The sequence below is a fragment of the Danio rerio genome, chromosome 7 (assembly GCF_052040795.2).
Source record: "Danio rerio strain M-AB ecotype USA chromosome 7, GRCz13ab, whole genome shotgun sequence".
In the NCBI taxonomy this organism is placed as follows: Eukaryota; Metazoa; Chordata; class Actinopteri; order Cypriniformes; family Danionidae; genus Danio; species Danio rerio.
This window is the reverse complement of record NC_141027.1, coordinates 5,212,579-5,238,225: the sequence shown is the minus strand read 5'-3', so window position 1 is coordinate 5,238,225 and position 25,647 is coordinate 5,212,579. Positions and strand designations below refer to the sequence as shown.

General features: G+C 37.2%; 1 protein-coding gene and 2 long non-coding RNA genes across 32 annotated transcripts in view; all 3 read right to left on the bottom strand.

Annotated features, from left to right (window-relative positions):
* The window catches only part of LOC147842964 (uncharacterized), a 277,603-nt gene extending 275,887 nt beyond the window's left edge, over positions 1-1,716 (bottom strand). The window contains exon 1 of the long non-coding RNA XR_015944703.1: positions 1,659-1,716. This is a non-coding gene — a long non-coding RNA (uncharacterized LOC147842964). The remainder of the gene's footprint in view (positions 1-1,658) is intronic.
* Positions 1,717-3,946: 2,230 nt separating this feature from the next.
* On the bottom strand, positions 3,947-10,556 carry LOC147842963 (ubiquitin carboxyl-terminal hydrolase 46-like). Of its 4 annotated transcripts, XM_087260298.1 has the most exons (16): positions 10,376-10,556; positions 9,205-9,577; positions 8,974-9,072; positions 8,585-8,737; positions 8,278-8,332; positions 7,992-8,093; positions 7,390-7,515; positions 6,799-6,925; positions 6,557-6,693; positions 6,362-6,461; positions 6,204-6,283; positions 6,013-6,113; positions 5,448-5,563; positions 4,770-4,848; positions 4,529-4,667; positions 3,947-4,293 (listed from the first exon to the last, which is right to left on the bottom strand). In XM_087260298.1, the coding sequence occupies exons 2-16, from the start codon at positions 9,572-9,574 to the stop codon at positions 4,290-4,292; spliced, it is 1,788 nt and encodes a 595-aa protein (XP_087116424.1). In that variant the 5' UTR covers positions 9,575-9,577; positions 10,376-10,556; the 3' UTR covers positions 3,947-4,289. The 4 variants fall into 4 exon arrangements, 3 of the variants coding, with proteins under 3 accessions (XP_087116424.1, XP_087116423.1, XP_087116425.1); XR_015495177.1 differs by lacking the exons at positions 5,448-5,563; positions 10,376-10,556 and having other exon boundaries at positions 9,205-10,279; XM_087260297.1 differs by lacking the exon at positions 3,947-4,293 and having other exon boundaries at positions 4,525-4,667; positions 6,204-6,461; positions 10,376-10,502.
* Positions 10,557-11,686: 1,130 nt separating this feature from the next.
* On the bottom strand, positions 11,687-21,524 carry LOC137496125 (uncharacterized). 27 transcript variants are annotated; one of them, XR_015495283.1, is made up of 6 exons: positions 21,309-21,524; positions 18,769-18,936; positions 18,074-18,388; positions 15,352-15,812; positions 15,128-15,269; positions 11,687-12,562 (listed from the first exon to the last, which is right to left on the bottom strand). It is a non-coding gene; the product is annotated as an uncharacterized LOC137496125 (long non-coding RNA). The 27 variants fall into 27 exon arrangements; XR_015495286.1 differs by having other exon boundaries at positions 11,687-12,037; positions 15,128-15,260; positions 15,352-15,457; positions 18,266-18,388; positions 21,309-21,516; XR_015495272.1 differs by having other exon boundaries at positions 15,352-15,457; positions 18,266-18,391; positions 21,309-21,400.
* Between the last annotated feature and the right edge of the window lie 4,123 nt (positions 21,525-25,647).

Below are 25,647 nucleotides of genomic sequence, written 5' to 3'. Positions count from 1 at the left end.
ATCTGTAAATATAAAAGATGTGGTAACAGCACTCATCATTTTTGGTGGATGTGACATAATTTTGGCTGGTGCGGCTAAAATGTTTCAGTTAGGAGCACCAGTGGTACCAGGCAAAAAGGTTAGCTTCAAGCTCTGTGATAAACATGACAAATATGATATTGTTTGCATGACTTGTTAATGTAAGCAAAGTTATTTTAGTGAAAATAAATAGCTACTTTAGGGGCAGGTTAGTGCATGTCGCGGGTATTTTTCTGTGTACTTTTTCCCAAGACATGCAGTAGAGGTAAATTGGGTAAGCTAATTTGTCCGTAGTGTATTTGTGCGAATGGGAATGTATGGGTGTTAAACATATGCAGGATAAGTTGGCAGTTTATTCCTCTGTGGCGACACTGAATTATTAAAGGGACTAAGCCAAAAAGAAAATGATTGAATAAAATATAATAAATAAATGTAATTATTTTAAATATTAAAAAAAATTATTTTCAAATTATGAACATAATTTTCATGTTTTAATTGTATCCCTGAAAATAAATAATTTATTTTAAGATTTTACCATTATCATGTGCAATTGTTTTTTTTTTTCAAATGTAAAAAGCTAATAGAAAAACTGATTGATCAAGCTTTTTGACAAATATTAACCAACAATAGAACTTTTTTCAGCAGTCTTTAACAAGCGTTAAATTATACATTATAATATATTACCAATAAAAATAACCTTTTTAAAAAAACATTTCATAAAAAGTAAAAACAGTTTACATTAACAGGTTCTTCTATGACGCCATATTCCTTCAAGCATATTTAGTCCAGATCTTTGTAAAAGCATTTACTTATTTATTAAGCCTTGTTTTAATGATTTATAAGCCTCAAACACTTTTTCAAAACTTAAATTCCGTTTTTTGCTCAACCTGTTTAGTTCATTTAGCCATTTTGGCTTTACCATAGTTTGTTTGTTTGTTTGTTTGACATTTAAAATGCAAAATAAGCATGTATACTTTGCAAACTATCGTGTTAACTTACTTACAATGAATAACAATTAATAAAATCTAATTTAATCCGAGCTCATTTGCTCTATTCGAGGAAATCACATCAGACTTCCAACGGCTTTTAACAGTGTTTGTGGTAGCAAAAAGACCACAAGCCATTACGTCTACAAACATTATAGTACATTTACTGAAAAACGAGGCAACTTTCTGTGGTTAAATTGCTTTGAGACAAACTTTTCCCTCACTGTTATCTGTCGAACTGAAATGAAAACTTTACCTCAGCGCAATCCTCTCATGTGGAGATCCAGTCAGAAAAACACTCTTCAATGTCCACGCTGACCCCTGACCGCAGCTGATATCTCGCCCAGTCTTTTCAACAAAGTAATATTTCTAGATTTACATATTTTTAAACTAATAATTAATAAAGCATTATTTTCCTCTCGCTAATATTATCATGGCATAGGGCGTATCAATCCGAGTCATCTGACCTTTAACGGTATTTAACGGCTTTTACCGGTGTTGACGAGTGGACGGTCGCAAACAGACTAAAAGCCATGACTTATGCGAACATTATGGTGGATTCACTGAAAAACGAGGCAATTTTCAGTGGTTAAATTGCTTTGAGAAACTTTTCCCTCACTGTTATCTCTGTCAGACCTGAAAAGGAAACTTTACCTCAGCGCAATCCTCTCACGCGGAGATCCAGTCGGGAAAAAACGTCTTCCACGCGCGCGCTCGCGCTGACCCTTGACCCCAGCTTTTATATCCTGGCCAGTCATTTCGCGGGCTTTTCAAGTAAGTAATATAGCTAGGTTTATATATTATTTTCTATTGTGCAAATATATTGCATACATTTAATACACCTTGCGGTTTTTAAACTTGGGGTTTAAATGTAAAATAATTAAATAATTACAACAATGAAGGGGCATTGCTGTTTCAATAGAGTGACGTCACGCGTAATGCTGACTGTAAATGGCTTATTTCTCGCATTTGGCCGGCATAATCCATCTGTAAACCTTTTTATACGGTTAATAATAGCGATATCTCTATTGTGGGTGACGTCTCAAATGTTTGCAAAATTTATAATTGTATAATATGTTGCAGGGTTTAATATTTAAAGTGTGTGTGTAACCTTGTAGTTTATTTTCAAACACACATATATATTCAGGGACATGTCATGTTTATAGTAATTCTTTGTAGAGTTTGTATTCCCCATTCCAACATGCTAAATGCATCATTATAGGGACATGCTTGCAGCAAAGTGCATGTTCATTATTCATACATGTATAGCGATCAGCATGTTTTGTTGACAATTTATTGTGCATGCTCCACATGTTACTCAGAATATACACTGTTTGCATTGTTTAAATGCCATTTAGACGACATTTGACTTATAAAGGTGAATCAGGTGGGCAAACTAGGAGAATAAACTCTTCTTGTACCTGGCTGTTATATTGTACAGTGCTCTATAGCAGCAGCCAACTGTTCAGAGAGATTGGGCTGAGTGTAAGGGGTGCAGAGTGATTTTCAGAGCCCCTTTCCTCACTTTGGAGATGTAGAGGTCTAGAAGGGGGACACCAGTAATCCTTATTGCAGTTCTCAGTCTGATTTAGTCTAATTTTATCTAGTTTGTTGGCTGAACCAAACCGAAGAGTTTAAAATTAAGTATTGTTATGCGTCTTTAATTTTAAATAGTATTTTATTTTACTTTAAAATGCCAATAGCCCAGTGTACAGTGCAGCAAAATATGCACTGAAGATAGACTGAGATAGAAGATAGGCTGAGATAGAACTGACTGAAGTCTAGAATCTGGGGGTTTAAAACATCTAAATACTGACGGAAATCACCTTTAAAGTGTCCAAATTACGTTCAAATGCATATTACACATCAAAAATTAAGCTTTAAAATATAATTAGTGCAGGAAGTTACAAATGTCTTGATGGAAAATGATCTTAACTTAAGATTCCAATGAGTTTTACCCAAAGACAAATCAATAATTTTAGTCTCAATTAATATATTGCTGGCTATACCTACAAATATATATTTATTATTTATTTACTTATTTATTTTCTTTATTATGGACATCAGTTACACTGGATAACAAAATGCATTTGTTTAAGTGTTTTAGCAGACTTGCTATTTCTCAGCACCTGTCAACAGGAGGCTTGACAAAATGAAAATATAATAAATACATATACTTGTGAGAAACAAGTACAAGATAACGGTCCATATTGGATCTTAAAATGCTCACTGCTTGTTCACATCATGTACAAATCTGTCAAGTCAGTGTTATGCTAGTTTTCAGCTTATAAAAATAACATCTCATACCTTGATTCTGCCATCGATAATCCACAACGAAATCCACAAAAAGGCTTTCAAATCCAACCACTGATTCCAGACCAGCCATCAATGTGCTTTTTCTCCTGCAGATCAGTTCTCTTGTCTAACAGTCTCTAATATGATCCATTGATGCAGATTTCCTAATCAAAACCAGGCCCAATTGTAGGATTACAAGTCTAACTTTTGGACTTTAATTTGTAGGTGTGCATTGATGGTTCATACAAATAAAAAGCTGTTGGATAGTCCTTGACATGTATTCTCCATTTCTTTCAAACACACCTGAAGATAATCAAGCTCTTTCTAGGTATATAAAAATTTTCAGGCAGGTGTGTTGAAGGAAGTTATAGCTAAACTATGCAGGACACTGGCCCTCCAGGACTGCGGTTTGTAATGCATGTCAAAAAGTAACTTCCTTCACAATGTTATTACTCTGAAAGCTTTTCTCCCGCCATAACTTAAGTAACTGCAGTGATTCTGAAGTGGCCGAGTGTGTTCTGAAGATAAATGAAGGCCTCAGGGGTTTAGAAAGTGAGTAATTCCTAATTCCTAATACTTCAGACACACTCAAATATGCTGATGCACTGGAAGGAGAGCGTTCAGAGCTCTGTAAATAATTGACAGAGTTTGCGAGGATTGGAAAAATAATTTTTATTGATTGCAGTGCTCAAGTTACAGTTCACATCAAATCTGCCATCATTTACTTGCACTCATATAGTTCCAAACTGTTCAGCCTTTCATTCATCTGTCCCCTGACCCTCCATATACAGCAAGGGTGGAGAAACATGAATGTTTCCTTTATATGCGGGTCAGGAGCTCTCTGATTTAATCCAAAATATCTTCATGTGTGTTCTGAAGGTCTCAGGGGGTTTTGGTGCAAGTATCTGGCAGAATCTTCTGACTCTTGATCTTCTGAAGCTCAGTCTGCTGTTCTCCACCTCTTCAGGACTGTCGGCTACAAACTGCTGCTCATCTACAGAAACAACAGAGGATTTCAGTGTTTTTATCCCACAGCAAGAGACGGAACCAAGTGAGAATGAAATGGGCTGTATGCACACAGACTTTTAATTTTCAGCCAGTCAGCGCCAAGGAAGATCTGATTTCTTTAAAAATCTGTGATCTTCACAGCCTGTTAGATATACAACATTAAAACTCTAGCTGTGCACAGAGCCCATTCTGAATGTTAAAAACACAGAGCGTTTAATCACCGCTTGATGTAGAACAGCATGTAGCAGTTCCTCTTTATTTCTTCGGACGCTTCTGTCCAGCTGGTTTTCCTGACGGAAAAGTCACTGCAACGCAGCCATCCATCGTCACTTGGATCCCGAATGTGACTTATGTAGTGTCCTGCAACACAGAAACTGGACTATAACTCTGTGGCCGGGTGGATCCTCAACTGCTCAATCACCAAACAAATGAGACAATTCAACATGTGTGGTCAATTCCTACCAGAAAACAGTTTGCTTCCTAAATGTGACACTGCTCCAGTGAGTCTATACTCCACCCTGGTGTCGGCCGGTTCTTCCTGCTGTTTAGGAAACATGTAGAAGATGGGGGAAACAAGTATAAGATAACGGTCAACAGTGTTACAGAAAAGTGCTATCTATCTATCTATCTATCTATCTATCTATCTATCTGTCTATCTGTCTATCTGTCTATCTGTCTGTCTGTCTGTCTGTCTGTCTGTCTGTCTGTCTGTCTGTCTGTCTGTCTGTCTATCTATCTGTCTACCCATCCATCCATCCATCCATCCATCCTTCTCTCTATCTGTCTGTGTCTGTCTGTCTGTCTGTCTGCCTGTACACCCATCCATAGATCGATCTATCTATCTATCTATCTATCTATCTATCTATCTATCTATCTATCTATCTATCTATCTATCTATCTATCTATCTATCTATCTATCTATCTATCTATCTATCTATCTATCATTTATTCATGTCTTTATCTTTGCACTTTATCTTATCTACCCATCCATCCATCCTTCTCTCTGTCTGTCTGTCTGTCTATCCATCCACCCATCCATCCATCCATCCATCCATCCATCCATCCATCCATCAACCAATCAATTAATCAGTCAGTCAGTCAGTCAGTGAGTCAGTCAGTCATGATTTGCTTGCTCTCTGCCTTGTCGTTGGGTATCTGGGGTGCAACTTTGGTCTTTGTCTTCAGGATTCTCTTGAGAAATGACTGGCAGCTCGCTGGTCTCTGATTATCAGACTCTGGCTGCTCTCTGATCTCTCCTGATGAACACAAGGCAAACACAAAAGGTACATTTTCTTCCTGAGATTGTCCTTTAGATTGGTCACAGAATTCCCAAATATTTCCCAAATTCGAAGACCACAACCACCAAGTATTGGAGTAATACTTGCAGCAGTTGGGGAAAACGTTTCTGTCTCTCTTTCCCAGGAAATCCTTTAATATAAGATCGTAACTGCAGCAAATACACTTGTAAATGATTAGCAAAACTGTCACAAATCTAAACTTAGAAGCTTCATTAAAATATGACATTAAATGAAAAGATATTGATATTAAATGCTAATAGAGTAACTGACAGAAAGCTGGAGCAGGTGTTTACATTCACATCACAATACAATACAACAGTGAGCAGTCAACTATAAACCGCTGAGCGCTTTCTGTCATCAAATAAACCATTGTGCCCAGTCAAATGTTTAATAAACAGCAGGCGTACCTTTAACAGAGGACAGCGTCAACTCTTCTGTAATCCTCAGTCGATTCCTCAGCTTACAATCAGACAGCATATCAAAGCGCGACACCAGCAAAACCAGAACTCTGTAGAGGGATTCAGAAGATCAGAAATCAGAGAGCAGCTCGAGTTTAGTGATTGAGTTAGATTAGTAGCTGATCAATAATGTGTCGTACCTTGGGAAACTGTAAAACCTCTGGGTCACCGAGGCCTTCGTGCCGTTACAGTTGCAGCACATGCAATCAACTGAAGACGCCTGAAGGAAAGAAAGAAACCCATCAGACATGACATGTTGTTGCTCATGCAGTATACTGAGATTAGCGCTGACGCTCACGCTCATGTACTGCTGCAGGCTGTCTGACACGCTTGCATTCTGGCCGAGGACCAGCGAGATGTAGTTTGCGTCCTCAGTAAATGTCTTCTGGAGACCACAACTGAAACCGTATTGAAAAGAAGTTCATCACTGAAATGCTGAAGCATGTATAAAATGCTAAATCGGCATGCACAAGGGGAAGTGTGGTGTCATTACCTGACACAGGTGCGCTCCGTTTCAAGCTTGAACTCCATATTGGCTACGGGGCAAGTGTATGTGGGAGAAGACATCTTCAGCATCTGGCCTTCCTCTTTCAGGCAGGACAGGGACAGCATGAGGAACTCGTGAGCATCCTGAGGAGAAACACACACAGGTTTAGAGCTGGTCTAGCAAAAGCAGGTGTGTACCAGCATTAACATGACAGACTAGTTGAAGAGTCTGGTTTAAGGTGCGCTCACCTGCTGAAAGTCTCCCGTGAAGACTTTACTGGCATTTTCAATGTAGCATTTCACTTTCCTCAAGAGCCTTTTCTTCAGGCTGGTGCTGCTGTTGTCCAGCCGGCTTATGAACAGGTCTGAAAACACACTGGAGAGAAACAGATGACTGGGTTAGTCTGAGCTGCTCTACAATATAACAGGAATTACTGTGGGATGGACAAAGTCAAGAGTGTATCAGGTAGTTTGGGGAAGCTCAGAATGGGAGGGGCTTCCACCCCGGGTAGATTGGTTTAGGGCTAGAAGGGATGCAGCTCAGCTACTGAACATGCTCACATACAAAGCGTCCATTTCTGTGAGCTGTACCATAGTTATTGTTTTTATAGGTGTGGATTAGGTGTAGTTAATAAGTCAATACAAAATGTGGGATTGGAGATGTTAATAAAACACAACAGATCCGACTCTGTGGATGTACAAGACATTAAATGAATCAATCAAAAGCTCAGATTTGTACAGCGCATTAGAAGCTGGCGCTGAACACATGTTTGTTTGGTATTTTTGGTTTTGTTTTTCCACCAAACTCATTGAAACCAGAACATGTTTTATTCTCTGTACCTGAGCAGCATGTCTTCATCTCTCCACACCTCCTGGCTGAGAAACACATCGTGCTGGAAGGGGGGAATACTCAGGAGGCACTGCAGGACTGAGTTCATGTAGCACGTGTTGCCTAAATTAGGAAGGCTGAGGAAAACAAATGAACAGTTTTGGTTAGATGACGACTAAAAACAGTCTAAAGGCTTTAAACTAAAGCATCTGCTAAATCAGTGATCCTCAAGCACCAGGCCGCGGACCCGTATCAGTTCCAGTCTGTTCATCAGTTGGTAATGGGCTGCACTAAAAATCATTAATTATTTCCATTTTATTTATTATCTGAGTCTGAAGGATCTTTTATTCTGAAAATGACCTTATTCTCTCGGTTATATCTCGGCCACTTGAGCACTTTAATTTACCCCACAAGCAGCTAAAGCAGTAAGAAACAGACGTCTTTGGCAAGAAACAGCTCTGCAACCCATTTATCAACAAATCAGCTGAATCCAGCATGGGTGTGCAAGAAGATCAACTGGAGCTCGCAAATGATGGAGGCCTTCTAGGGGCCGTTCGCATATCGTGTCTTTTCTAGAGTCAATCACTATAAAATGAGTGAACAGTGTCTTTACCCCAGAGGAGAGTGTTCTTCAGGCTCATCAGCTTCAATTTTTAGTTCTGTCGTCAGGTCTGAAACCCAAAACTCTCTGAACATGGCCTCGACGTCAGGAAGCCTAAAGAAACATCATACAAACAAGTTAACTAATACACTATACTACACTGTACTGTACTGTACTATAGAACACTATATTATAATATACTTTAATATACTATAATACAATACAACAAACATAATATACTATAATATAATATAACACAACACAGTATAACACAATACAGTATAATATAATACATTACCCAGGTTGTCGACAGGATGTTTGAGGTCGAATCAGATCATAAATGCATGAGATATCTGTAAAACAGAAAGATAAATGATGGAGTTTAGTCATTAAATCACACACAGTATCCTGCACTTCTTAAAGAACACCAGCCGCTCTTATAAACACTGCTGCAGATCAGCTCAGTTGAAATGGTTCATGACACAGACTGAGATCCTTCAACAGATGTAATAATGAACCAGTGTGACAGATTTCTGTGGTTAGATTAGAGCGCACACACAGATATGTGGATCGTCACATCAGCTGTTCTTCATGTTTTGTCTTGCCTGTGTAAAGTTCAGTCGGCATCTCTTGTAACTCTGAACATTCGCTGATTTCAGGTAAAGAGAGGTCTTCAGGTGTTTTCCCCCCCTCAGGCTCTCGATCAGCGGTTTGGTGTTCAGATGCAGGAGAAGAGGGCTTCATCTCCACAGCTTCTTCTGGAAAGAAAATGAGCAGTACATATAAATAGCTAATTCATGCTGGAGACATGTTAGCAATGCTGGTTCATCCTAGAATCATTTTAACAACATGCTAATTGATCTATCCATCCATCCATCCATTTATCTATCTAGGAAATGTTCATGGGCCAATCACATCAGCACACTGAAGCGCTCTAAATCATGCAGTATTCAGTGTTGTGATTGGCCTGATTTGGTCTGTGATTTGTCTTTACCTGCATCAAGGTTAGTCGGCGTCTGTTGTAATTCTGAACATTTGTTGATGTCAGATATGGTGGGGGGGTCTTCAAGTACAGCTGTGGATAAAGTTACAGCTGTGGATAACAGACAGAGTCATTTAGTTTCTATTAAGGACATACATGTGTTGAACTTTTTAGACTTTAAAGACAGAAGCTGAGCTGAATAAGATGTTCCAGTAAAGCAGTGAATTATTAATATTCTCAAACCTTCAACTGCTTCTTTCTGCTGGCCTGCAGGCAGATCATTCTCTGGATGACCTTCGGATGATCTGTGGACTGCAGCTGAGAACGAAGCATCAGTTTTCCTGTCGCTGACGAAGGAGGGATCCTCCTCCTCAGACGACACACACACACACGGCATCAAAATCGATAGGATTTTGCCAAAAACACGGCGCATAGATGGAAATCTGCGCTTTCGGGAGGACGGAGAGGGGAGTTTGCCATTATCTCCAGGACCTGAAAAGGACGAATCCTCCAGATCTACCGAAGAAGACGGAAACATCACCCTCATCCTTTTCTTGATCTCCCCTTTGCTCTTCAAAGCCATTTTCTCTGCTTGCTGAATGTCACGATCCATTTTCTAGAGAGAAAAACACAACTCACATTAGACTTTTGCATTCATAATTATGATTCAGTCATGGTTGAGTTTCAAATGTGTCTTCATTAGTGGTCATCTCGATAATAAGTGGGGATTGTTTGGCTGTAAATGAGTCATTATTTTGAAAGCAATTAAAATAATCTTAATGAGGTTAGCTAAATGATATTGTTTTTCTTTTGACAGATTATTTTGTGTAGCTCACTGGCAGATTATTTTCACTGCTTTATGTGAAAGCTCACTTAATTTTGGCATATTACTTCTTAAAACAAGACCACATTTTTTGATTGTCTAAAAATGCTTCTTGAATTTAAACTTTAGATATTTGGACTAAAAATATATATATATATATCTAAGTAAGAAAAGCATTTTTGCAGTACTCTTCAAATGTGATCTCAGTTCCACTCCTTAAGAAGCTTAAAATACATTTGTTTTCTTGGCATGTACAAATATTTCTCAATTTTATTACATATATCATGAAAAACGTATACAAATAAGGACACTTTAAGCAGTAGAATTATCAATAGTATTATCTACAACAGTCATATAATATTAATATACAACACAGTTTTAAATATCGACATTTAAACTCGTGTTGTGTGATTTGATAGTATTTGAAAACAAGTATTTAGTGATTTTTCTCGAATGTAATTAATTAATCAGACGATAAAGGTGATTATTTAATCTAAACAGTGTGACCAATATCTTATTTTCTTCGGGGAAATCAAACATTTTATGTTTTTTGTTGTAAAACTTGACCAAGTCAGAGTGCATTCAGCTTACCTTAGCAGGCGTTGAAGAGTTCTGAGGCGCTTCACCTGCAGCGCGCGTCTTTTGGAATTTTAGAACGCGTTCGAATCCAGAATGCGTGACGTCACCGCGGCTCGCCTTCTCGTTGACTATGAAATATGAACTTAAACACTGGAGTTACAAGAGCTACACTTTTGGCCAGTGTTTTATAACTGGCAAAATTCCTATAGCTTTGGCCCATTGAAACAAACAAGCATGGCTTTTCTGGTCACTGTTGTACAAACACCGTGTTCCCAAGAAGCTCATGTACAAACAATAAAAACACTACAGTAGTTTATAGTAAATCTAAAGTGTTTCTGAAGCATACTATAATAAAACACTTGAATTAATCTGTTGTGGTAATTCTACATATGCTAAATATAGTTTAGGCTAATTAAACATCTAATAAATTACCTAATACTACAGTTTTATTAGCAAAAAAGGGTATATTATACTCCATAGTTCACAATAACTAGTGTACTACAGTAGAGATTATCAGTTTGCTATAGTTAATAATAGTGTGCAGTAGCATTCATTAAGAAAGTGTTGTAAATACTACAATATATAAAATATATTACACTTTAGCATAGTGTGTTTGAAAAATACTACAGTATTTACAATAAGTCACTGTGGTATTGTGTTGTGAGTGATTTTACTCATAATAGAAAGTCATTGTACATGGAGAATTGGTCATTATACTTTTATTACAAAATAAAGAGATCCTGTAAACATTTCTTTAACAAATTAATTTCCAGAGGCATACTAATGCTAATAATACAAATTGTCAGACGTAAAACCCAATAATGCAACCCTCTATTCTCTTTTTTTATACTGTCAGTTATTTTTAAATGATTGAATTTATCTATCTATACATATACATATGTGTATGTATGTATGTATATATATATATATATATATATATATATATATATATATATATATATATATATATATATATATATATATATATATATATATATATACACACACACACACACACGTTGTACAATGACCTTGGGTTTCTTGAAAGGCTCTTTAAATAAATTTTATTATTATTTTATTATTATTACTATTTTTATTATTGTTATTATTATTATTATTAACCCTAAAAAATCCCCAGGTTTTTGTCAAGACTTTTTGACGAACACTTTAACAGTTTTAGATGTTACAATATACATTAAAATAAAAGAACACGTTTTATCCTGTTTATGCTACTGTTAGCAGACAGATTTACAGTGTTTGTGATAAATAAAAGAATTTTCTAGATCATTAAGATGTAATACTATAATAACCGACCAGCAGAGGGAAGATTTGTCTGTCTTTTTATTTTACAGTTTAAATAATGAATCAAGCACTGTAATACAATATCTTAAATAGCCAAAAGCTCAAATAAGTTATTGTAAGCACAGAAATTATTTATCCAATGGTCTTGAGTGAGAACACAAGTGCCCTCATCCAGACCTTTAAATGTGATTAAATAACTTTATAAAGCCTTTTAAATAACTCAGAGCTGCATCTGTCTCAATATGAAGTTAAAGATATGTTTGCACAGCAATGATGTACAGAAATGAAGCAATATTTTTCATTGTTGACATGTTGTGTGTATATGGGGCAGCTGTATTGTCCAGGCCAGCAGATGGTGATGTTGCTCAGTATCTGAAACAGCACAAACACTGCAATTCACTTCACTTCATGTTTATTTATACAGCACTTTTCACAATGTAGATGATGTCAAAGCAGCTTAACATAGTTCTAGTGAAGTCCAGTCCAACAAACACAGTCCTTCCATCAATGCTTTCACTAATTTAATATTGTGTATGTACTAAACATTAAACAATCAGAACCCTAACAAAATATTAAGTTAGCACATCCACATTATAACACAGAAACAGATTATTAACACTAATAATCAATAATAATAAACAAAAACAATGAGGATATACATTAGTAACTACAATAGAAAGGAGTAGTTTACCTTTTTTATTATTTCTAGCTGCTTTTTTAACTTGTAAATCCTTTAGTAACTTCACAATATACATTTAAATCAGCTTTAAAACGGGAGCTCCTTTACAGTGTTTACATGATGTATTAATAAGCGGCCATATTGGAGGCAGAGAACATAAACAATTACATTAAACTGATCAATTATGGTGGTGTTTTGGGCTGCATTGATCAGTCAAACTGAAAAAAAAACATATTAGTTTGTTAAGTTGCACATCAACCGTGCAATCCATGTTGTTGTTTACATCCGAGTATCTCCAGATACTCAGCAAACAGGTCACTGAACAAACTGTGATGGAAGTAGAAACCCCTTATAGACTAAACACACATAACTCATCCACACGATGTCACCATTTTCACAGAATTGCATTTGTAATCAACACAGAGATTATAAATAGCAGAGTTTTCTAAAAGTTCACTCTGAATCTTGTATTCAAAGTTTGTTTCAGGCCGTCATTTTAGTGTAAATGTACTGACAAAATGCATAAAGGCTGTAAAAATATTCCTCATCATTTTTACTTCATAACTACTTCAAAACTATCTAAGGGCTCTATTTTAACCATCTAGGCACAAAGTCTAAAGCTCATGGCCCAAAAGCATTAAGGGGCTGAGTCCGAATCCACTTTCGCTATTTTAAGGATGGAAAAATGCACTCTGCACAACCTGGCGCATGCTCTAACAGGGCTGTGCTTATTCTCTTCATCAGTTATGAGTAGGGCCAGACAGAATCTGCAGATATTTTTTGCTATTTCTGCTGAGAATTTGTAAAAATTCTTAATTGTTAAACAAAGCAAGTCTCTCATATAATAGATCTACTAAAAGACAGAAAATATTACGTCAGAAACTTTATTATAAATCAAACGAACACTTTTTAAATTTGTCAATATTGCTGAATCTAATTAACATTTAACTAAATTAAACTGAACAAATATAATATACTTGTGTAAAGTAATTTACACACATTAACACGAGTAAATAAAGCCTCCATGATGGGCTAAAATCTGCTTGCGCAGATTCTGTATAGGGTGTGTTTTGAGCATAATGTGCATAAAACCAATCAGAGTCTCATCTCTCATTCCCTTTAAGAGTCAGTTGTGTCAGGCCGTGGCGCATTTGCTGTTTACATCAAGGATTTTGTGAGTGTAAAATGAACGCTTCACTAGCGAGAAAACAGTTAAACAAAGCATCTGCAGCACGAGGATAAAGAACGAGCCTCCTCCATTCAGCCTCTTTACTTCACTCTTTACTCCTGGAGTAAGGAAACAGTGTTGTACGCACTTCACTGAAGATATCCATTAGCCTACATATTTAATTTCCTTTGTTAAGTGCAAAGATTTGTTTCAACACTATTTCTAAATTCAGTTCTAATTTCCAGCAAAGGAATAAATAAACAACAATAACGAAGCGTGGTCAAAAAGCACAATTTATATCCAAACACACGTCCTGTTCTTATCCACATATGGTGATGCAGACGTCTCCAAAACCCCACAGGTGGACAAATCTAAACTTGTTTTTTTTAAAACAAATATAAATATGCATATAATAAATGATACTAATAATAATAATAATAATAATAATAATAGCATAATACAAATGCAGATAGTCATGAATAAACTGAAAAAGACCCCTAGATGAAGGTGGCACAGAGGCAGTGGTGTTTATATTTATGTAGAAAATAATACATTAGTTATATTATATCCTTTAATTCTTTTTCATATGTAAAGATATTTGTGTGTTGCTGCACATCCTGTGTGTATTAAGCAATGTGTACGCATTTAAACCAGCATAGGCGCATAACTAACACACTCTGTTCCTCATAATAGCAACGCAACAACAATGCGTCTTAACACACCTCCTTTCTAGACCATAGATATATACACTAGATGTCGCCTGGCCTATTGTTGTCTATTAGACGGAATGCGTCAATAGCGCCGCCATCTTGCTACAGGGTAGCGCTCCTTTGAAATCAATGCGGGACCAAGGAACAGTGGAGGACTATGGCCATGCAAAGCCAGAGATATACACATAAACACATATATCTATGATCGGGAGTTTTCCTGGATGTCAGTATGTAATTTTTTTTTCTAATTACGAAAATTATAATTTTACATCATTTTTCTACATTGATGGATCAGTGACCGCACGGGCATTCCTGACAAAAAGCTTGTGTTTGTGTGTATAGAGATGTACTATTCACCCTCCCTGTTAAATTTGATCTAATCATGTCCTGAAACACAGCTCCTCTCCTGCTTTCACTTCTCATACTGACGGAGGGAGCGATTCGTTTGTGAATGAATCCCCCGAACAATAAACGTTACCTGATTAGCACAAAAGTTCAGAACATACAAAAACAGAAAAAAACTTAATATTACCTATGAAATGTTCTGCCTTTGTGCTTTGTTTTCTTTGTTTGCTCCTTACTACACCCGTAGACAGCGCTAAAGTACCGCATCTTCACATAATAACACTGTCTTGACTAGTGCGGTTGAATGACATTTGTCCTGGGAGCCCTGTACCAATGTGGCGGCACTATTGATGCATGCTCAGGGTCCCTATGCGATATCTAGTGTATGTATCTATGTTTCTAGACCAGAACACCTGTGAGTCCACAAAGTGGCGCTATTTGCTATTTAAACAATGACACAAAGCAGGAAAAATTAGGGTTGCACTGGTCTGAAATTTGCAACAAATCGAGCCAAAAATGTCTTGCATGTATGATAGGGCCCTAGAAGAGATTGAACTTACCCATCATCATCATCACCAGCAGAAGCTTCCCTTTTCTTTTTGTCCTCCATACTCGTGTTAAAGATCACTGAGTTACTGGAGAGCAGGGAGGGTGATTGGACACAATATTTTCTTCTGAAAGCTAAAACTGCTCCTGGTGTTCCTCAAAGGTACATTTAATATGTTATTCTCATTAGGCACAAAGTAATGCTGCATTCAAGTCTTTCTTGAACATCTGTACTTACATTTGTTGACAAGTCATAATCATGAAGTCAAAAGCATTTCATGAGCACAGGATGGCGCTGTAGCTTTTTTTGGTAAACTCCAAGAAAATACAGCAGTCTGTTAACTCTGTTTATAAAACAATGGAGTAAACAAAGCTGATCAATTTTAACAAATATATCAAAAACAAACACTGCATGTCAAAACATGAAAGTTGAAGAATCAAAGAATGCATTGCCGTTCATCTGACAGGACTTGAACACACATCAAGTCTTGAATTCATAGTAATGAGCTGATGAATTGAATCAGGTGTATTTTCTTAGCGATGGGACGCACCAAGTCGACACCAAACAGATTTAAACACTTTCATTGGCCCATGTTTAGTTTCCATTATGAATCTTTCACTTAGGCTAGGTCGGGTTCCCAAGTGTTTTAAACATGTTCACCCAAAGTATTAACTCTGTAAAAAGTATTAACTAAACTACTCAGCAGTAGTGATAATTGGTATCTGAAGTGTTACCATAATTCCTTTCTCTTTATTTAACCAGGTAAAAAACCCAACAAGATCTCCTTAACAAAGGTGACCCCGATTCGAAATAAACCAAATTCCCAAGTTATTCAGTTATTAGAACAGTAGGCTACACAGAGATCAGATTTGAGAACGGGTGAACTCATAATACTGTGCATGCGTGATTCAGCAGGTGAATCGAACACAAACAGTACACGACAGCCTGCTGTGACTGAACTAATCTTTACTGATTGAACTGACTGAGATTATGATTGCTCACTATATAGTTTTGGCTTGTTGAGTCAAAACTTGGGAAGATTGACTCAAAAGATTCGGTTCGGGTTAAACATCTGAATTTCTCATCACTACTGTGTATCTAATCTCAGTAGCAGTCTTGCACACATATTTTACTTGAGGCTGCTGTCTTGTGGACTGATGTATTTGAATTTGAGGATGGGTAAATGGTAGTGGTAGATGAGAGTGGTCATGTGTCATGCTTCAAAAAATGTATCTTTAGTTAAGTTGTAAAGTTTTGTATTCAAAGATAAATGACAAATAAAGGACTGTTTTATAGAGTAACGTATGCAGGGCCGGAGTGGGACTCCTTTTCAGCCCTGGAGTTTCAAGCCTTAGACCGGCCCACCTCAGTTCACAAATGAATAATAAAATAACGCCATTTCCAATTCAGTTTCTATTGACACGATCAAGTCTTTTTCAAGAAAACAGCTGCTTTAGAACTTGAAATGTTCAACAACCCAAACAGTATTATATGTTTTAACAATAAAAAAAATAATAATAATAAATTAAATTACTTAGATAGGTAAGGATCGAACTAGATCCTGCGGTGTCGTAAAGCAACATGCTGATCACTGGACCACATTGGCACTGTTGTTAAAGTGTCGTCTACTCATGGCTTAATCTTTTTCTCCCCTTTCTAGATTTCTGATCAAGTTATGTCAGATTTATTAATGTAGTGAATCATCTGATTTTCATTGAGCAGGTGTAATATTCATTAATATTAATTATTTGAGTCGGCGCAATAGCCTAGTGGTTAGCGCATCGACATGTGGTATGGTAGCACATCTGGGTGTCCTATGTTCGAATCCTGGCTTGAGGACATTTCCCTACCCTGCCCCCCTCTCTCGAACTTCACTTCCTGTCTAAACACTGTCCTATCTAATAAAGGCAAAAAGGCCAAAAATTTAAAAAAAAAATTCCCAATTGTTTTAAACATTTCCTCATATTTATTAATTATTCAAATTCTTATAGTCACTAAGGTGCCGTTGTTTGGGGTGGAATGATAGTGACATCATCATTAACCTGCAGGCTGCATTTTGCTCATGGAGCTGCAAGAAAATAAATAAAAAGAGCAGAGCTGCAGCAAAATAATGAATAAAAAGAGTGAGACTATGATGAAATAAATAAATGAAAAAAGTGCGACTGCTGAGAGTGCAAGCAGCTAGGGACACCGGCCCTCGCGGCCAAAAAACGGACTGGCCCACCGGGTATTCTCCCGGTCCTCCCTATTAGCCAATCCGGGCCTGACCGTATGTGTTCAAACATGTTAGAGAATCAATATTAGAATTGTCATTTAACTATATCAGCTAATGTTAGTCTACCTGCTGACGTCAGAGGATGTGTAGTTTCTGCAGTCACATTGTTCTGAGAATGCTCTTATTTACCGATGATTTGAGTTTTCAATTCGAAACGTGAAAATAACGTTTAATAAATAACGTAACGTAATTGCCGGCAATTTTCCGGAAAGGTTGTATGTGTGAACAGGTCCTTTTTGAAAATACCAGTAAATTTGTTTTGGCTATTTTCCGGAAAGAGAAGTTGTAACATTACCGGTAATTTGCTGGAATGCTGCGCTGTGTGAATGCAGAAGGAAGATTGCCGTAATAAGCGCGTCCACGTCTAGAACGGGCTGACGTGAGACACCTGCTTTAGATGTTAGATGTTAGTCTGTATGTGTGAAAGGGGCTAAAGACTAATAAAAGTCAGTGTGCTTAAATCAGCATGTTCTGCTGTGCCTTGTGCGCTGTCAAATTCACACAGCTTTTTAAGTTTACTGAGCAGCAGATGAACAGGTTGAACACATGATCCACTCTCTACAGTCATCTTGTGTATACAGTGTGTATACAGCTTGAAAAAACAAATTACATGGATGTTTTCAGCGACAGGTTTCAGCCACTGTTTAAACTTGTGTTTCTCCAACCAGGAGTACCAAAACTTACATTTTCCCATTTTGCCGTCTGTTTGATAGGGGTGACCCAGCTCTTTTTCTTTTTAGCATGTCTGAATGTTTACACATCTCAGGCTGATTGGCCTCAGATGTTTTTTGGTGTTCAATCTGATCCATTTTCAAGAGTCTTTTTCAATAATTATTAACTACACCTTTAAGTTGCATCTAAGTTATGTTTCAATACCTTTTTAAGATGAGCAGAGATCTTTTTCTTCTTCCTCAGGTGTTTCTGCTTCAGTGCGTCTGGTGCTCAGGCCCAGCAGAAGTCAACACTTCTCCTCTGACTCTCTCTCTCTGAGCTGTGACTCTGCTGGATGGACAGTGAGAAGATACACACACACAAACACACAAGATTGTTCAGCACAAACAGGATCTACATGTGGAATCCAGTCTCTCAGCACATCTGACACTGGAGTTTACTGGTGTGAGTCTGAATCTGGAGAGAAACGCCATCCTCTGAACATCACTGTACATGGAGAGATCACAGCATCTACACACATTCACATCTCAATTACACACACACATTTTCCTTCTGTACATCTGATCACAGACTCCAGAATCCAGAATCAGACAGGAGAGATGAGCATTCCTACCGTCTTAAAGTCTGATGAGGGTTTCTACTACTGTGAAAGTCGCCGCACAGCTGGATCTCAGTCAGAGGTCTGGGAATAATGAGAGATTATTTACCTCTGTAATATTATCATGCATAATGTGCTTTATGAACAGGTCTGCCATCTTCTCTCTTCAGCTTCGTTATCATCATCATCATCATCATCATCTTCTCCTCTTCTGGTCATCTGTGTTTCTGTAGGATTGAGTCTTTGTTTGCTGCTCCTCATCGTACTGGTCCTGTTACTGAGAAGAAAAAAGGTGTAGAGGAATTCAGAACCTTTTAATTATTAAATATTAAATTTTTTATTATTTACAATTGTTTTTAATGATTGAATTAATTTACAACACATGTAAAAATCCATATTTCATTTATACATCATTGCTATATTTTTGATAGGTTCTGACCACATTTATGATGAAATCTGCACAGCGAATAACATGATGAGGGTTGAGTCTGAAATTTTATGATCACATATTCAAAAACTCACCTTGTATAAATGAATCATGTCAGCTTGACTTGTTTGTTTTAGAGCCAGTGGAAGATGTTTAAATAAATATTTGTAGATTTCTTTTAAACACATTAATATATTTGATGCTGCTTCTGCTGTGCTAGATTTCTATCTGATGACAGGGCTAAAAAAAATTGCAACCATTTGTCGCATCTGCGCCCAAAATTTTATCTATGCAACCTCAAAATATATTTGAAAGCATTTGTGAGAATGCGTAAAATTGTTGTAGCACGACCAGTTTCCGTTGTAAAATGTTCACCACATGAGCGTATTTAGCAGACATTAACGCAAAACACGGGTTTCAATGCTAAGGATTTTTTCTACTGGCCCGATTAGGCCAGTGGTAGGTTTTTACTTGCCCTGCCAAAATTTACACTAGCCCTACCAAAGAAAAAAAGGTTAATAGAAATTTCCTAGCCAGATATTTTAAATAATGTGTCAAAAGCCAAACATAACTGTATAGATACACTTTCTTTTTATTCAGCATAACTTTTCTTTTAAAAACAAATTTTAAATTTAATAAATTTTTTAAAATTACAATTGTGATTATATATATATATATATATATATATATATATATATATATATATATATATATATATATATATATATATATATATATATTTGTGTGTGTGTGTATATAATTTGAACTTGAAAAGTGTGTGTTAAAGCCGTTATATACTCTCAGAAGTTGATCAAGCGCGAGAAAAAAACTTTTTCCTAGTTCACGTGTGTGTTACTGTATTATAGAGCAAACCAGATTACTGGCACGAAACTTAACAGTTAAGTCATGCAAATTACAAAAATGACCAATAAAAGTCCATTATTGATACTCTGCTGGCTGATTTGCTGTGGATTCTAATGGCTTTCCTTCAAAACAAATCACAGAGGCGATCGGTACATTTATAGCTGTGGATATGAGACCTTAACCGGTAGTGGAAATGTCGGGTTTTAAGAAAATGTTAAATGTAATAGAGCCCCGTTAGGGCTGCTCGATTTTGGGAAAAATCATAATCAGGATTTTTTGGTCATAATTGAAATCACGATTATTCAAAACGATTATCAGTTTAAGTCAAAATTATTAGCACTCCTGAGAATTTGTTTAAAATAAATATTTCCCAAATGATGTTTAACAGAGCAAGGAATTTTAACAGTATTTCCCATATTTTTTTCTTCCGGAGAAAGGCTTACTTGTTTTTTTTGTTTTTGTTTTAGTTTTTTTTTTTTTTGTTTATGGCTAGAATAAAAGCAGGTTTAAATACTTTGAAACCCGTTTTAAGGTTAATATTATTTACCCTCTTAAGCCATAAATATTTTTGATTGTCTGTAGAAGAATCTACTGTTATACAATGACTTGCCTAATTGCCCTTATTAAGTCTTAGAATCACACTTTGAATCTGAATGCTTGTATTTTTAAAAATATCTAAAATATTATTTACTGTCATCATGGCAAAGATAAAATAAATCAGTTATTAAAGATGAGTTATTAAAACTATTATGTTCAGAGTTAAGTTGAAAAAAATCTTTCCATGAAACAGAAACTGGGGAGGAAAGGGGTTGCTAATATTCAGGAGGGCTAATAATTCAACTTCAACTGTATACAGTTATTTTCCACCCTGCAAAGGAAAGAGAAATAAATACAATAGAATAAAAATAACTTTTCCCTCACTGTTATCTGTCGGAACTGAAATGGAAACTTGACCTCAGCGCAATCCTCTCATGTGGAGATCCAGTCGGAAAAACACTTCACTCTTCAATGCTTACGCTGACCCTTTAACTACAGCTTATATCTCACCCAGCCTTTTCAACCAAGTAATATTTCTAGATTTACATATTTTAAAATAATAATTAATAAAAATATTATTTTCCTCTCGCTAATATTATCATGGTATAGGGCGTATCAATCCGAGTCATCTGACCTTTAACGGTATTTAACGGCTATTAACGGTGTTGACGAGTGGACGGTCGCAAATAGACTAAAATCCATGACTTCTGCGAACATTATGGTGGATTCACTGAAAAACGAGGCAACTTTAAGTCGTTAAATTGCTTTGAGACAAACTTTTTCCTCACTGTTATCTGTCGGAACTGAAATGGAGACTTTACCTCAGCGCAATCCTCTCATGCGGAGATCCAGTCAGAAACAACCGTCTGCTACGCGCGCGCGCGCTGACCCTTGACCCCAGCTTCGGCCAGTCGTTTTGCGGGCTTTTCAAGCAAGTAATATATCTAGGTTTATATTATTTTCTGTTGTACAAATATATTGCATACATTTAATACACCTTGTGATATTTAAACTTGGGGTTAAAATGAAAAATAATTAAATAATTAGACGATGAAGGGGCGTCGCTGTTTTAATAGAGTGACGTCACGCGTTGCTTAATCCATGCCCCATGTGAAAAGCTAAAGATAACCAGTGTTTGCTAATTTTGTTGCAAGATTTAGCATCTTTTCATACTACCATTACAGTACATCGATACACGCACTGGCCACTTTATTAGGTACACCTGTCCAACTGTTCGTTACTGCACATTACTAATCAGTCAATCACATGCTAGCAACTCAATGCATTTAGTCATGTAGACATGGTCAAGACGATCTGCTGCAGTTCAAACCGAGCATCAGAATGGGGAAGAAAGGTGATTTAAGTGACTTTGAATGGAACATGGTTGTTGGTGCCTGATGGGCTGATCCAACAGTAACTCAAATAAGCACTCGTTACAACCGAGGACTGCAGAAGAGTATCTTTAAACACAACACGCCCAACCCTGGATGGGCTACAGCAGCAGAAGATTACAGCGGGTGCAAAATCTCTGAGGAATATTTCAAATACTTGTTGATTCTTTGCCACGAAGGATTAAGGAAGGATTATTAGTTCCGAAGGCAAAAGGGGGCCAACCAGATACTAGTAAGGTCTACCTAATAACGTGGCCAGTGAGTGTTGTACACAAAAGAACTACAAATCCCACATGAAGATGAATATTCACACAAATAAACAATTAAATATTCAGAGATATTTGTGCTAATTTCCTTTTCTACTTTAAAGTTGTTTAAATAACTTCACAGTAAATGTTATGCAGCTGTGCTTTTATGTTAATTATTTAAAGACTGTTTGCTAAACTAAATATAAATTTTCCTAAATAATCCCACATTATTTTTATTAAATGTTCTTGTTTTGCTCTGATGCCCATAATATTCAATTCAATTCAGTTCAGCTCTATTTGTGTAGCACTTTTACAATGTAGATTGTGTCAAAGCAGCTTCACATAAATGGTCATAGTAACAGGATCAGGGTAGTTCAGTTTTTAGTGTTTAAGTTCAGTTCAGTTTAGCTCAGTTCAGTGTGGTTTGAAATCATTACTGAGAGTCCAAACACTGAATAAGTCTGCGGTTAATATCTTACTCATTCTGGTGCTCTGTCTGTAATGAAAATGCTACAGCTTATAAAAACACCATTTAATGTGTATCAGCAGAGAACTTTAAGCATTTCACTACTAAAAAAGACATTACCTCTCTGCAGATGAGTGACAGGAATAACCACAATGACTGTCTCTATTTAACATCTGTTATCTTATGTTATCATATCTTATCTTATGGGCTTCTGTCTGTAGCTCATCCTTCTGGTATTGATTAAATATTGCCCAATAATGTAATGAAATCATTTCAGTTGGAAGCATCATGACAACCACAACGACCCACATGTTCAGGAATCTTCTTTTTAATGTTCAGAATAAATATCTTATATATTGTGGATTATCTGAGTAAATTAACCACTAATAGCCTTTTATTTTAACTTTAAAACCAGCGCCATCTGCTGGATCCTATTATGCTCATAGAACATGAACTTAAAGGTTCAGGACACCCTGGAGAACTTTTTTTATATATTAACAGATTTGTGTGTGTTGAGCATCAGTTAAGACATTGTTAGCATCTGTCAGCTTTAATTGTGGGGAAAACTGGATAATTTTGAGTTTTTATCAGCTAATTTCAGCTTCCGGGTTTAAAATGATTTTTGGGGAGGGATCAAAATCGGCGACGTAGCGCAGTACTGCAAGTGCAATGATGACGCGTCGGTTTCTCATTATTATTCATAGCGGAGTTTCCTTATCCTATGAGAAGAGCCGGCTGCTTAATTATTCATGAGTGCACGACAGCACGTGCTTTCCGAAGGCAAGGCAGACGCAGACGCGCAGTAGCCGTTCATGAAGGCTCGTATGTGTTTGTTTTCATGATCCACGGGGTTTGTTGCATGTTTTTTCCCCGCGATTCTGTCAGGGCCGATCATACAGCAAAGCTGTGTGTGTGATGCAAGCATTTTTGTTGGGAGAGCAGCACGAGAATTGCGGATGTTGTCTTGTATTAGGAGTTCATTCACATTCCGACACATCGCCGTGCTGCTGTGTTTGCCTAAATCCACCAGATTACCAGCAGGACTAATGGTTAAAATAGACAGGTCAGGAGACCTGCTCCACTGAGTCTGCATTCAGATCTATGATTCAGATCCGGAGATTGAGGGAGAAGTCCTCATTTAGTGTTTATATGAACACGATTATCTTTATAATGATATAAATTGTGGTTATGTGTATATGAAATTACAAATAACAAATGTAGCAGGGCATTAAATTACTGTTTATTTCTTTGCATTTTAACTTTGTAAACTATAAACTCATGCGTCTCCTCACGGTTTGTCTCATTTTATGAGCTATCTGACATCAACAGTTGTTCGCTCCCCTTCTCCCCTGCTGGCCACGCCCACTCCTGCCCTATGCTCGCGGAGCTCCACGCCCATTAATCATGCATCTTTTGAAACAATTCTAAAGTAGACTTTAACCGAAAGTGAGGGGTGTCATGGCCCTTTAAAGGTGCAGTAGGTGATCATCTTCAGAAGCATGTGTTGTTGTGCTGGTTGAAAGTCTCTTCACATTCCAATAGTAATGATACAGTAAATGATCTAAATGTAGTTATATGTTTTTTTAGATTCTGGATAAGGCATAAAACTAAAAGATGTTCATCCAATTAAATATTGCCGGGCCGATATCTCCGATAATACAGATAAGTAGCTCAAACTGTTTGTCAGCAAATGTAGATTTGGACTTCTGCGCATGTCCGCTCCCTCATATCCGCAATTAGCGCGTGTGTAATGCCGAGTTCAGACTGCGTGATTTTAGTCCCGATTTTGACTCGCCGACAGGTTTTGAGAAATCGCAGACAAATGCCTGAAATCACAGGCAAATCGGTGCTCGTGCACGTGAGTGACAATCACACAGTATGAACTATCACTATAGACGCGAGCTGAGAGAATCGCTGATAAGTCGCCGGATTCTGTGAGATATTTGGCGTGCCGAATATCTGGAGCTGTCTGCGATTCAAATCATACTGTGTGAAAAGAATTTTGACTGAAAATAACATCAGCGATCACCTACAGCCAATGAGAGAGCAGCATTCACCTGTGTGTGTGTGTGTGTGTGTGTGTGTGTGCCTGCAGGCCAGCGGAGGTTGGGAGAGAAGTTAAAAGCGCTCACTTTCAGTTTTTTTTTATCTAAGAAATGGAGTTAAAATTAGTGTATATTTGGCAGTAGCACCCGTGTCTGTTTGACGAGTCATGTGAGCAATATCACAACCGGGTCAAAAAAAAAAAGACGAGGAGAAATTGGTAATTCCTTTCAAACCCAGGTAAGCAAATATGTACATTTTCTACCCCATTAAAGGCTTCTTTCTCATTATGTAGTTAATGATAAAATATATACTATGTGTGTTTGGTTGTGAGACGTAGTTTGGACGAAGTTGTCGCCGATTCTTCCTATTGTAAAGTCATGCAATGTGAAAGCCCCTGTCGCCGATCCATCTTGCAGTGTAAACAAAACAGCGACAAAATGCCAGCCCGGACACTCATGCAGTGTGAAAACATCCATGACATGATTACTTTGAAAATCATGCAGTCTAAACTCGGCATAACCCCGCTCAGCGGCAACCTTCCGCATAGGAGTTGGTTGCTTTAACAAGAAGGCTAAAGACCATGGCCTGTAGCATCTGTCACTAGAGCACCTTAAGAGGTCACAGGTCACACTTCACTAGCTGGCCTCCCTTACACGTGCAAGCCTACATGAGCAGCTCTCGTTCACGACATTTGTAAACTATTTAAACTCCTGAATCAGTATTGGAGTTAGTTTTGCAGGCTGGAGGAAGGACGACACCATAGCTGAAGTATTTCTGTCAGACGGGTAATGTTTTACTGTTTTGAACCTATTTTAGTCCCCCAAAGCTGATGTAGAGTGTGTTGTGTTGTGTTATGAATGGGTTACATGCACTGAAGTTTTGTTCAGCCACTGAAGTCTCCCGGTGAAAGATTGATGTGACTTTTTTCAGCTTCATAAGGGACCTTTGACAGCATCAGTGATGTCGAATGTTATTTAGTTTAACAACACCCTGCTGACAAATCCAGCTT

What these genes read in the sequence shown, in the direction of transcription:
- LOC147842963 (XM_087260297.1), bottom strand. Translation starts at nt 9,574, where the DNA reads ATGGATCGTGACATTCAGCAAGCAGAGAAAATGGCTTTGAAGAGCAAA. An exon ending in GAAGAACACTCTCCTCTGGG is followed by an intron (nt 7,516 to 7,991) that starts GTAAAGACACTG and finishes TGTTTTCCTCAG; the next exon opens with CCTTCCTAATTTAGGCAACA. An exon ending in GATGAAGACATGCTGCTCAG is followed by an intron (nt 6,926 to 7,389) that starts GTACAGAGAATA and finishes GTTTCTCTCCAG; the next exon opens with TGTGTTTTCAGACCTGTTCA.